This window comes from Marmota monax, unplaced genomic scaffold (assembly GCF_021218885.2).
Source record: "Marmota monax isolate L192 unplaced genomic scaffold, Marmota_monax_Labrador192_F-V1.1 WCK01_AAM20220418_F8-fsc00031, whole genome shotgun sequence".
Taxonomy (NCBI): domain Eukaryota; kingdom Metazoa; phylum Chordata; class Mammalia; order Rodentia; family Sciuridae; genus Marmota; species Marmota monax.
The window spans coordinates 3,574,984-3,589,016 of NW_026695197.1; the positions used below are offsets into that span (position 1 = coordinate 3,574,984).

Below are 14,033 nucleotides of genomic sequence, written 5' to 3' on the forward strand. Positions count from 1 at the left end.
CACGGAACTAAGGGCCAGGACTCACTCCTCGGGACTGCTGCATCAGAAATGGTTGAGTCCAGGCTCGAGCTTGCAATAAAGACTCTTGTGTGATTGCATTGGATTTGGCTCCTGGAGGTCTATTGGGGTCCCACGAATCTGGCATTACAGTATGAGGCACTGGGTTCCATCCTCAGCACCACATAAAAATAAATAAAATAAAAGCATTATGTCCATCTACAACTAAAAATTTAAAAATAAATAAATAAATAAAATAATGATAAAAAATACAGTATAAGCTGGGGCTGGGCTTGTGGCTCAGTGGCAGAGCACTTACCTAGCATTTGTGAGGCACTGGGTTTGATTCTCAGCACTGCATATAAATAAATAAAATAAATAAAGTCCATTGACAACTAAGAAAATATTTTTTTTAAAAAAGTACAGTATAAGCTGGATGCAGTGATGCTTGCCTGCAGCTCATTTTTTCAGGAGACTAAGGCAGGAGGATGGCTTGAGCCCAGGAGTTTGTGGCCAGCCTGGGCAATATAGAGAGACTCTGTCTCAAAAAACATATGTGGTAAATACTTAAGCCAGTAACATCTTCATTTATTATAGTTATCACATATACTGTTCTGTACTCTAAAGTGTATGTGTTTAAAAATAAATATAATGTATGTGTTACGCTTTTAGATGAATGACAGCACAGCAGATTTGTTTACATTAGCATCACTAAAAAATGTAAGAAATAAATTTCACTATGTCATGACAGCTCCTATGTAACTAGATGGTGGGAAATTTTAGCTCAGTTATAATCTTGTAGGACTATATCATATTTATAGTCTGTCATTGACTGAAATATTCATAGGCAGAATGTGATGTAGCTATAACATTAGAAGCCAGGTGTGGTGGCCTACTCCTGTAATCCCAGCAGTTTGGGAAGCTGAAGCAGAAGATTACAAGTTCAAAGTCAGGGGGCTGGGGATGTGGCTCAAGCGGTAGCACACTCCCCTGGCATGCGTGCGGCCCAGGTTCAGTCCTCAGCACCACATACAAAACAAAGATGTTGTGTCTGCCGATAACTAAAAAATAAATATTAAAATTCTCTCTCTCTCTCCCTCTCTCACTTTCTCTTTAAAAAAAAAAAAAAGTTCAAAGCCAGCCTCAGCAATTTAGTGAAGCGCTAAACAACTCAGTGAGGCACTAAGCAACTCAGTGAGACCCTGTCTCTAAATAAAATACAAAAAAGGTCTGGGGATGTGGCTTTAGTGGTTAAGTGCCCCTGAGATAATCCCCCATACAAAAAATAAAAGTAATAACATTAACAACTAAGGACCTCTCATCTCAGTCCTGAAGATGAGATTTAGCTTCCTTCTCTCCCAAAGAATTCTATACAATTTGTATTAAATATTATTTTCATACAACTTGTATTTTCATATACCATGTTATCAAATGTTCACAGAGTGTTTTATTTTGTATATATAATAATGTTAGTTCCATCTCATAGCTGGTGTGGTCAAGTTTAAAGCATATGGAGAAGAATCCATACATGGTGGTGCATGCCTGTAATCTCAGCTACTCGGAAGGCTAAAGTAGGAGAATCACAAGTCTGAGACCAGCCTCAACAATTTAGCAACACCCTCAGCAACTTAGTGAGATCCTGCCTCAAAATAAAAAATAAAAAGCACTGGGGATTTAGCTCAGTAGTAAAGCACCTCTGGATTCAATCTCAGTACCAAAAGGAAAAAAAAGGAATCTGGCGAATTTGGACCCTGGGCTGGAGATGTAACTCACTGGTAGACTGCTTGCCTAGCATGTTCAAGGCCCTGGATTTAATCCCTAGCACCAAAAAAAAAAAAAAAAAAAGACAGGAGGATTTGGGCACTGAACATTGAATTCAGGGTAGGCTGAATTCAAAATCAACTCACTGGTTGTGAATAAAACCAACATCACCATTATTGATCCCCATGTATCAAGCACAATGCTTGTCTACTACTACTTATCTCACAAACTCTAAGAAGTATATATGTTGCCAGTTTCAGTCATAGAAACTGAAGCATGGAATAGTTAATTAATTTGTCCAAAACTATTAAGCACACTGAAGCCAGAAGCAGAACTCAGTTTAACCCTAGATCCGTGATCATAATGAAAAATCACTTTCCCTTGGAAGTTTTCTTATTTTGAAAGCACCTATAGAAATTTTAGTTTGTAATAGTATATGCTATTTTAGCAAGATGCCAGAAACTTGAATTATTATGCCAGCAGACTTGTATTTTCGTATACTTGTCATATATGCTTTTTTTCATATACTTTTCGTGTATCTTTCCTGGCTCTTGAATTCTTTATCTTTAAGCTTAGAAAGTTGGGACTAATAGATTTCTTGTATTCGTTTAAATGTGATGATCTGAATCTACCCTTCTTACCACTATTATTAAATTTTACTTATTTCAACAGCAGATGGTGCTATTGAGTATTGGCTTTAAAATCAAAAACTTCTAATTTCCTAGTACACAGAAGTTTTGATTGATTTTTCTATGTGACAATTCCCTAGTATATAGTTGTCTCATAGAAAAATATCTAACTGTATATGAGAGGATTGGAGGTTAAGGAATACACTTAAAAATTTTTATATTAAAAAATTATTACTGAATGGCTCATACCTATCATCCCAGCAGTTCTGGAGGCTGAGGCAGGAGGATCACAAGCTAGCCTCAGCAATTTGGGGAGGCCCTAAACAACTTAATGAGACCATCTCAAAATAAAAAATAAGAAGGACTGAAGATGTGGCTCAGTGGCTAAGTGCCCCTGTACCAAAAATAAATAAATAAGTTTATTAAGCTGGGTATGGTAGCACATGCCTATAATCCTAGCTACTCAGGAGGCTGATTCAGGAGGTTGGCAGCCTGGGGGACTTACCAATATTTTTTCTCAAGATAAAAATTTCAAAAGGGGTGGGGATATAGCTCAGTGATGGAGGATATGTCTAGAATGTGCAAGGCCCTGGATCTGATGCCTAGCTCCACAAAAAGATAAATATAATTCAGAAACTTGGGGTATAGCTCTGTGATAAAGCAGTTTAGTATACATGAGACTCTGGGTTCAATTCCACACACCAAAACTTGTGGTGTGTGTGTGTGTGTGTGTGTGTATAAATGATCTACATATTAGCCCATGTTTTTTTCCCTTCTTTGTTTTTAGTGGTGCTGGGGATCAAACCCAGGGCCTCATGAATGCTAGGCAAGCTCTCTAACCAATGAGCAACATCCCCTACTCTGGCCCAACTCTTTCTATTTTATATATGATATTGTATGTTTTAAGAAGCTTTTAAAGAAACAAAGTGTGACACTGGCATAAGATAGATATATCGAACAATGGAATGGAATTGGAAACCAAAAAGTAAATCCTCCAATTTCAGGGCAGTTGGTTTTTTGAATAGTGCCAAAATAACTAAATGAGAAAAAATATCTTTTCAGCAAATGTTATTGATACCGCTCTTTACTGTGAGGAGTCCTTGCTTCCCCGAATGCTGAACACTAGAGAATAACACTAGAGAATCACGGTGAGACCAGTGTGGAGTAGAGAGCAAAAGGCTTTATTAAAGGATAACAGAAAAGACTTTCTCCAAGAAGGGGACCTGAAAGGTCGAATCTGAAAGGTGGAATCTGTGGGAAAGGGAGATCTTCTCCCTTTTATACCTTAGATCTTCTTTTGTTCTTCTACCTTCCTGTCCTTTATTTTGCTTATCTTCCTCTATCCTCCAGGTGGTCCATTGGGGCCAGGGAGGAGTGATCTGGGCAGGAAGGGCCTAGGGTGCATCTCCCTGTCTTGCTGGAAGCTGTTTCATTAACAGTTCTTTGGGATGGGCTGAGCCTTGGAAACTTTAACATTTCAATCTCCCAGGTGTTTTTCTGGTTTCCTGGGCTCAGATTGCATTCCATTTTCTTTATTAGACTCAATATTAGACCCAATTTACCTAACTACACTAACTACCTATCTTTAAATCTGGCCTCATTATCCACATGCAAAAGAATGAAGTGGGACCCTTATTTTACACCAGTCACAAAACTAACCATGAACAGAAATTAATGCAAAAGTAATCAAAAACCTAAATATAAGGCTGGAGTTGTCGTGAGAAAATAAATAAATAACAGCAGCTTCTACCTCAAGGCCTGTCCTAAGGAAGGGGGCGTGACCCTTGTCCTGGGAAAAACCCACTGAGCACTCCTAGGCACATACCCACCCTGCTGAACTGTTTGTAAATAACAGGAGACTTCTGCAGCGCCAGGTGTCCCTGACTCAGTTAAGCTAGGTGAGGACCCATAGCAACCTCCTAGCAACCTCCAATCAGCATGAGGCAGGGAAAATACCTGGGATGCCAGATGACCCCCCAGTAGTTTATGGTGGTTGATAACATGTTGGGAAACCATGTAGTGCAGCATGTACTCCCCTCCGTGGTTTAAACCAATCAGTTCAAACGAATCCCCCTCTTGTGCTAACCAATCACCCCTACCCAACATGTTCCCACCAGTGAATGTGCTAATCAATGTTAAGAGTTGCTGTTTGATTTTCCCGCGGTATGGAATGATTTGCTATGTGTTGTTGTGAGGCATAGAGTATCCCCCCAAAACCTATAAAATCTCACTGAACAAAGAACCAGGACTCACTCCCTGGGACCGCTGCATTGGGAACAGTTGTGAGTCCAGGCTCAAGCTTGCAATAAAGACTCTTGTGTGATTGCATTGGATTCAGCTCCTGGAGGTCTATTGGGGGTCCCACAAATCGGGCATTACAGTGACTCAGTGGTAGAGCGCTTGCCTCAGATGTGTGAGGCACTGAGTTAGATTCTCAGCACCACATATAAATAAATGGATAAAATAATGGTCCATCAACAACAACAACAAAAAAAAAAAAAAAAAAAAAAAAAAAAAACATAAGAGATAAAACCATAGCACTTTTAGAAAAAAACATAAGTTGAAATCTTCATGACCTGGGATTCGGCAGTGGTTTCTTAGACGTGACACTGTTAACCCTCTGTTTACTGTGAAGAGCCCTTGCTTCCCGGAATGCTGAAGTATAACACCAGAGAAGCACACTGAGGCAAGTGCAGAGTGGAAAGTGGAAGGCTTTGTTACAGGATAGCAGAAAAGACTCCCTCCCACCTCCAGGAAAAAGGGGACCGGGGACCGGAAAAGGTGGAATCCCTGGAAAGGGGAGGTCTTCTCCCTTTTATAGCTAAGATCTTCTTTTGTCCTTCCATATTGCCGGTGTTCATTTCCCTCTATCCTGCACTTGTTGGGGGATGCAGGTGGGAAGGCCAAAAGGTGGGAAGCAGGTGGACTAATGGGGTGGGGAGGAGAGATCTGGGCAGGAATGGCCTAGAGTGGTTTGATTAGCATCTCCCTGTTTTGCAGAGCTACTTCATTAACAGTTCTTAAGGAGGGGGGTGGGTGGATATTAACATTTGAATTTCCCAGGTGTAGTTCTAGTTTCCCAGGCTCAGATTCGGCTCCTTTTTCTTAATGGACTCCATTTTCTTTATCAGACTTGATATTAGACCCGATTTACCCAACTACACTAACTACCTATCTTTAAATCTTGCTTCAACACCATACTACAAGCCAAAGCAACAAAAGAGAAAAAAATAAACTAGACATTATCAAATTTTAAAAAGTGTGCTTCAAAGGACACTATTAAGGAAATGAGAAGACAACCCACAGAATGGAAGAAAATGGATTGTAAATCATGTGTCTGATATGATCTGATAAAAATATAATCAATATAAATACGACTGGGATTTAGTACTCAAAAAAGGGCATACAAGAGGGAAAAGATCTAGAACATTTAACAAGCAATTAAAATTAATAAGCTAAGAATGGTGGTGCACATCAATAATCCTAGCTACAGAGGACGCTGAGACAGGAGGATTGAAAGTTTGAAACCAGCCTCAGTCTTTTAATGAGACCCTGTCTCAAAATAAAATATAAATGGAAAAAAAATAAAAAGGACTGGGGATATACCTCAGTGATATAGTTCTACTAGGTTCAATCTCCAGTACCATAATAAATAAATAAAAATAAAATTCATCAACAAAAAAGACAACTCAATTAAAAATAGCCAAAGGATATAACGATATGGTTCTCAAAGAAAGATACACAAAAATATTAATTATAATTATAATATTTTTAAATATAATATTAATTTAAGCACATGAAAAGATATTCAACATCATTAGCCACCAGGGAAATGAAAATAGAACCGTAATAAGATATCACTTAATACCCACTAAAATAACTATAATCAAAGGGAAAATAACAAGTGTGGTGAAGATGTAGAAATGTGAGCTATTATATATTGCTGTTAAGAAGGTAAAATATTGCAGCTATTTTGAAAAAAAAAAAAAACTTTTTTCCAAATTATTAAACATTAGGTTATATGATCCAGCAGGTCCACTCACAGAAGGAAAATATGTCCACACAAAAATTTTTGCACAAATGCTCATAACAATGTTATTAATAAAAGTCAAAAAGTAGAAATAACCCAATTGTTCATCAACTGATGAATGGATAAATAAAATGTATTATATCCACACAATAGAATATTATTTGCCAATAATAAAAAAAAAAAATAAGCCATTAGGCAGGCATCGTGGCACATGCCTGTAATCCCAGTAGTTTAGGAGGCTGAGGCAAGAGGATCACAAGTTCAAGACCAGTCTCAGCAACTTAGTGGGCCCCTTAGCAACTTAGGGAAATCTTATCTCCAAATAAAAAGGGCCAGGGATGTGGCTCAGTGGTTAAGTGCCCCTGGGTTCAATTCCTAGTACCCAAATATATATGTGTACTAACACAAGCTATAACAGGGCTGAAACTAGAAAACATTATGCTAAGTGATAGACATTGAGTACAAAATATCACATATTACATGATTCTATTTGTATGAAAAATACAGAATAAGTACATCTACAGAGACAGAAAATAGAAAATCGTTGGCCTATGAATAGTAGGTAGAAGGAGGAGGTGGCAGATTTGGGAAAGTTGGGAGGTTCTACTTAGGAATACCAGATTTCTTTCTGGGGTTATGAAAATGCCCTAAAATCAATCATGATGATGAATGCATACATAACTATGTAACTGTGCTAAAAGTATAATTTGGATGAGCAAATTGTATGGTTTCTGGATTATATCTCAATAAAGCCTACCAAAAATGTAATGGCAATGTTCTTCAATTCGAAAAAAAGGTAGATAAAAGATTAGCTACTTTGGGGTGTCCATCCTTGCTTCAATTGGGCATGGCCAATGACCATCATATATTATTGAAAGTATTATGGGTGAGAAAGGCAAAGAGTCCTACACAAAATTTCCCTTTAATCTCACCAATTTCATCATTCTTTTTATTCACCTGATTCTTTTCGTTATTGTTGGGAATTGAACTTAAGAGTGCTTAATCACTAAGCTACATCCTCCACCCTATTTATTAATTATAATATATATATAATTAATTATAATTATAATATTTTTAAATATAATATTAATTTAATTATAATATTGAGTCTGGCTAAGTTGCTTAGGGCCTTGCTAAATTGCTGAGGCTGAGTTTGAACTTGCAATTCTCCTGCCTCAGACTCTTGAGTATCTGGGATTAGAGGCGTGCACCACTGTGTCCAGCTTCACCTGATTAAAATTCTTATTATTTCAACACTCAAGTGTCACCTTCTCATGAGATAGCCCTTCCTGACTGTTATATCTGAAGGTAATGTGTTCATCTGTGTCCCATGGTGTACTCTAGAATAGAATCTGTCTCATCAGGGGCTGGGGATGTGGCTCAAGTGGCAGTGCGCTGGCCTGGCATGCGTGCGGCCCTGGTTGGATCCTTACCACCAAGTACAAACAAAGATGTTGTGTCCGCCGAAAACTAAAAAATAAATATTAAAAAAAAAATCTGTCTCATCATAATATGATCATTTGTCGTATGTTCTCCCATCTGAATTTTGAGGTTTTTGAGGCCAGGTACAGAGTAGGCACTTATTTCATCACCCACATACAATAAATGAGTGAAAGATAAGAAGAGAATTTATTATAGAAGTTATAGTTAGTGGTTCTTTATACTAATGCCTCATCAACCCTGTTTTGTTTATAGGTCTTTTTTGTTTGTTTGTTTTGGTGGTTGTTATTTTGATGCTAGGAATCAAACTCAGGACCTACACATGCTGAGCATATACTCTTACCACTCACCCATATCAAACCCAATACTCCACTTTTGAAAAATAGTTTAGTTGCATGTATCAAGAACTCTGAAGGGCTGGAGTTGTGGCTCAGTGGCAGAGCACTCACCTAGCATGTGTGAGGCCCTGGGTTCAATCCTCAGCACCACATAAAAATAAATAAATAAAATAAAGATATTGTATCCAACTACAACTAAAAAATAAATATTAAAAAAAAAGAACTCTGAAAGTGTTCGTTTGAGTTGGTTCCACTAAGAATTCTTTGCACTTAACATTTATTGAATACTTTTTATATGTCAGGCACTGCTCTAAATCCTAGGGTTTAGAACAAGGCCCACTCAGATTTGCCATTATCTTGTTATAGACCCTTGAACTGTGTGGTCTGCTCTCCATGGTTCTGAACCATACTTGCCCTTTAGATGCAAGCCTACTTCACAAAAATCTCCTGTGTAATCTTCCCCCAGTGTTGGAAGGAAAAGATGACAATAAAAGAGAAATGGAAAGAGCAGGGCGGAAAACCTAGAAGTAAAGGCATGACTTCCTGGCACCTCAGGGAAAATAGGGTGCAAGCCCAGAAACTATTTCCCAACCACCACTTGTTGAAAAACTGATTTGAAGGAGTCTCCGGGTGTGAACGGAAAGTGCCAGGATTTGATGTGTCTGAGGTTTTGTGCTGGAGACCCTTCACTACTAAGTATCAAGAAAAAAAAAAAGAAAAAGAAAAAAGAAAAAAAAACTAGAAACTAATCCGAACCTAATTCAGGATTAAAATGGAACGATTTGTAGTAACAGTACCACCTTCCCAAAACCGTTCTAAGACTGCTTTGTATGTGACTCCCCTTGATCATGTCACTGAGTTTGGAGGTGAGCTTCATGAAGATGGAGAAAAACTCTTCTGCATTTCTTGCAATGTGGTTCTAAACCATGTTTGCAAGTCTGCTATTAGCGACCACCTCAAGTCAAAGACCCATACCAAGAGGAAGGCAGAATTTGAAGAGCAGAATGTGAGAAAGAAGCAGAGGCCCCTAACTGCATCTCTTCAGTGCAAAAGTACTCCGCAAACAGAGAAAGTCAGTGTTATCCAGGACTTTGTGAAAATGTGCCTGGAAGCCAACATCCCCCTGAAGAAGGCTGATCACCCAACAGTCCATGCTTTCCTTTCTGGCCATGTGAAGAATGGAGGCTCCATACCTAAGTCAGACCAGCTGAGGAGAGCATATCTGCCTGATGGATATGAGAATGAGAATCAGCTCCTCAACTCACAAGATTGTTGACAAGAAGGTTACCACTGTTGTGATCAAGATAATAATGTGGAGTATTAAAGTTATGTGTTAAAAAAAAGAGAGAAATGGAGAAAACACAAGAAGAGAAATCATTAGAAAGGCACAGCCACTTAGAGATTCAGGTAGAAAAAGGGAATTTATTTTAAGATTATTTTCAAATAGTTTTAGCTAAAAACAAAAATATGACAATTTAGACACACACGCGCGCGCGCGCACACACACACACACACACAAAGATGAGTGGAGAAAAATAATTACGTACCAAGCAATGCAAAGGTTTATGAATTCCAGAAGATTTAGAAATGTGGTACCTGAACAGCCATCATCTGTTGAGTTTTACTAAATTACTTGCGGCTATTAATTGTCTTTATTGGCAATCTTTAAATTTTGGTGGATAATAGATGAGGATTTCTGTTTTAAAGTTATATAGTTAACATATTTCTTCTGGATAAAGAACGTCTCATGTTCCTTGTTTGTTTGTTTGTTTTTGAAAAAATTAAAAAAAAAAAAAAAGAAAAAATTAAAATTCCTGGGATTACTGCCCTCAGAATTTAAGATCTGGGTTAGGCACAAAGACCACCAGATGCAGTGGCACATAACTGTAGACCCAGCTTCTTGAGAGGCTGAGACAGGATCATTACCTGAGCTCAGGAGTTTGAGGGCAGTCAGGACAATACAGCAAAACCCCATCACAAAAATAATACTAATAAAATAAAAACATCCAGGCATGGTAGCACACACCTGTAATCCCATCTACTTGGGAAGTTAAAGCAGAAGGATCATAAGTTCAATGCCAGTCTGGACCACTTATCTCAAAATAAAAAATAAAACCAACTGTGGATGTGGCTCATTTGTGGAGTACTTACCAAGTATGTATGAGGCCCTAGTTTTAATTTCCAGTACCAAAAAACTAAAATAAATAAATAAATAATAAAAAAATTAAAGACTAAAAATAGCAAATTAAGTTTTTTGTTTTTAACTTGGGGACACTTAACCACTGAGCCACATCCTCAACCCTTTTTTGTATTTTATTTAGAGACAGGGTCCTCACTGAGTTGTTTAGGGCCTAGCAAAATTGCTGAGGCTGGTTTAGAACTCACAATCCTCCTGCCTCAGCCTCCTGAACTGCCGAGAGTACAGGTATGAGCCACCACACCAAGCAAAAATTAAGTCTTTAGAAAGACAAAAGTTGGAAAACTTACTCTAGCAGATGGCAAAGTTATTTTTAATACAAGTATAAAAACACTGTGGTATTGATTCATATATATGCACATGGAATAGAATAAAAAGTCCAAAATCAGATTCCAAAGATTCATGCCAGTTGCTCAAGGCTTACATGTAAAAGGAAAAAAAAAAACAAGCTTCTTTAATAGAATGTAAGAAAATATGTTAAAAATTTGGACAGAAATGGGGTAACTGGGTCAAATGTTTCCATTCCTAGTGTTTTAAGGAATCTGCTTTCTAGAATAATTGCACCAAACTGCAGTCCCACCAACAATGTATGAGTGTACCCTTTCCCCACATCCTCACCAACATTTATTGTTACTTGTATTCTTGATAATTCCCATTTTGACTGGAATAAGATGGAATCTCAGTGCAGTTTTAATTTGAATTTCTCTAATTGCTAGAGATGTTGAACATTTTTTCATATATTTGTTAACTATTCATATTTCTTCCTTTGAGAAGTATTTGTTAGTTACTTTGCCCATTTATTGATTTGGTTATTTGGTTTTTGTCTTGTTTTTACTGTGTTGTTTTATTTGGTGTTAAGTTTTTTGAGTTCTTTATTTATCCTGGATATTAATGCCCTACCTGAGGTGCAAGTGTCAAAGATTTTCTCCCATTCTGTAGGTTCTCTCTTTATGTTCTTGATTGTTTCCTCTGCTGTGAAGAAGCTTTTTGATTTGATGTCATCCCATTTACTAATTTTTTATTTTATTTCTTGAACTAGGAGTCTTGTTAAGGAAATCAGCTATCAAGCCAATATGTAGGAATGTTAGGTCTACATTTTCTTCCAGCAGGTTCAGAGATTCTGGTCTAATTCCTAGGTCTTTGATCCACTTTGAGTTGAGTTTTGTGCAGGGTGGGTGACAGGGGTTAAGTTTTATTCTACTACATGTGTATTTCCAGTTTTTGCAGCACTATTTAAGGCCATCATTTCTCCATTGTAGGTTTCTAGCTCCTTTGTCAAGTATGAGATAATTGTATTTAAGTAGATGTGTCTCTGTGTCTTCTATTCCATTGGTCTTCATACCTGTTTTGGTGCCAATACCGTGCCATTTTTGTTACTGTAGCTTTGTGATGTAATTTAAATGTCTGGTACTGCGATGCCTCCTGCTTTGCTTTTCTGGCTAAGGACTGATTTGGTTATTCTGGGCCCCTTATTTTTCCAAATGAATTTTATGACTGCTTTTTCTTTCTTTCTTTTTTTTGAGTATGAGGGATTGAACCCAAGGGTGCTTAATCATTGAGTCTCCTTTTTGTATTTTATTAGACTTAGGATCTCTTGCTGAGTTGCTTAGGGTCTCACTAAGTTGCTGTTGTTGGCTTTGAACTTGCAACCCTCCTGCTTCAGCCACCAGAGCCATTGGGATTACAGGATTGTGTCACTGCTCCCAGATCATGACTGCTTTTTCTCATTGGAATTTTCATGGAAAATGCTTTGAATCTGAAATGCTTTGGGTAGTATGGCCATTTTGACAGTATCTTCGAAGGTCTTCTTCAATTTCTTTCTTTAGTGTTCTATAGTTTTCATTATAGAGATCCTTCACTTTTTTGTTAGATTGATTCCTAGAGTTTTTGTTTGTTTGTTTGTTTGACTTTTTTTTTCTTTTTTGTTTTTTTGAGGCCATAATGAATAGGATAATTTTCCTAATTTCTTTTTTAGGTTCATTGTTGGTATATAAGAAAACTAACGGAGTGTAGAAGCATGGTTGATTTATGGGTGTTGATTTTATATCCTGCTGTTTTGCTGAATATGTTTATGAGTTCTAGAAGTTTTCTGGTGGAGTTTTTTTGAGTCTTTTAAATATAGAAACATATCATTGGCAAACAGAGATAGTTTGAACTCTTCTTTTCCTACTAGTATGCTTTAATTTCCTTGTCTTACCTAATTGCTCTAGCTGGAGTTTCAAAGACGAATAGGGCTTTTTTATATCCAGGCTGGACAAAGAAGTCACATTGCCAATAGGTTACATAGTGACCTAGAGTACACCGAATCAGGATGTTCATGACCTTAGCTACATACTAAAAACATAGCCTCATCAGAAGCCTTGGTAAGGGAACCTAAGTACAGTTATTTTGGGCCTGTGAAGGGTGTTACACATCATTAGTCACCAAAGAATGCATATTTCAGATTTAAGATATAGACCACCATAATGGCTAACATGCTGTAGCTAATACTTGATATTGACAAGGATATGGAGCAATGGGAATCTCATATTATGCTAGTAGAAGTTTTTGTTGATTCAGTCCCAATGGCTTCAGCAGCTTGTTTGTTTGTTTGTTTTTGGTACTGGGAATTGAACCTAACCATGCAGCTACATCCCCAGCCATTTTTTATATTTTATTTAGAGACAGGGTCTCAGTAAGTTGCTTAGTGCCTCACTAAGTCACCTGGTGCCTTGATAAGTTGCTGAGGATGGCTTTGAACTTGCAATCCTCCTGCCTCAACCTCCCCAGCCACTGGGATTACTGTGCCAAGCCCAATAATACATATTTAACACACATGCATATGTGCCCCCAAAGATATGTACAATGGAGTTCATAGAAGTTATTAGATCTAAAATGGAAGAATCCAAAATGTCTATTGACAGTAGAATGTATTAGTCCATTTTGTACTGCTATAATAGTATACCTGGGATTGGGTAATTTGTAAAGAACAGAGTAATTTTTGTTTGTTTGTTTTTACAACACTGGAGATTAAACAAAACAGATTTATTTGTTACAGTTCTGGAAGCTTCGAAGTCTAAGTTTGAGGGGCCTGCGTCTGGCCACATCATCCCATGGCAGAGGCATCACCTGGGCAAGAGTGAACCATGAGATAAAACTTCCAGCCTCAGTCCTTTTATAGTTGGCATTAATCCATTTATGAGAGTGGACCCTTACAATTTAAATATCTCTCAATAGGCCCTACTTCCTAACATTGATACATTAGAGATTAAGTTTCCAACACATATCTTTTTTGGGGAAAATTTTGAATGATAACAGCATATATTTATATACTATTATAGTATGCAAAAAAACACTAAACTAGTCAGGCATAGTGATGCACATCCATAGTCTCAACTACTTGAGATGTTGAGGCTGGAAGATCACTGTGTTCAGGACTTTGAGATTAGCCTGGGAAACATAACAAGATGCTGTTTAAATAAAATAAAATAACCTAAAAAATAATGATGATGATGAACTAAAGCTGCTTGTTTGAAGACATGTGATATCATTCCATGCATACAAAATAAATGACAGAAAAAATTAAGCTATGATGACAAATGTTAGAATTACTATTCTAACAGGTGTAGTGGCACACACCTATAATCCCAGCTACTTGGGAG

General features: G+C 37.5%; 1 protein-coding gene across 1 annotated transcript; it reads left to right on the forward strand.

Annotated features, from left to right (window-relative positions):
• The first annotated feature begins 8,967 nt into the window (after positions 1-8,967).
• On the forward strand, positions 8,968-9,524 carry LOC124081894 (CGG triplet repeat-binding protein 1-like). Its single transcript, XM_046428267.2, has one exon. The coding sequence runs from the start codon at positions 8,968-8,970 to the stop codon at positions 9,469-9,471; it is 504 nt and encodes a 167-aa protein (XP_046284223.1). The 3' UTR covers positions 9,472-9,524.
• Positions 9,525-14,033: the final 4,509 nt, after the last annotated feature.

What these genes read in the sequence shown, in the direction of transcription:
- LOC124081894 (XM_046428267.2), top strand. Translation starts at nt 8,968, where the DNA reads ATGGAACGATTTGTAGTAACAGTACCACCTTCCCAAAACCGTTCTAAG.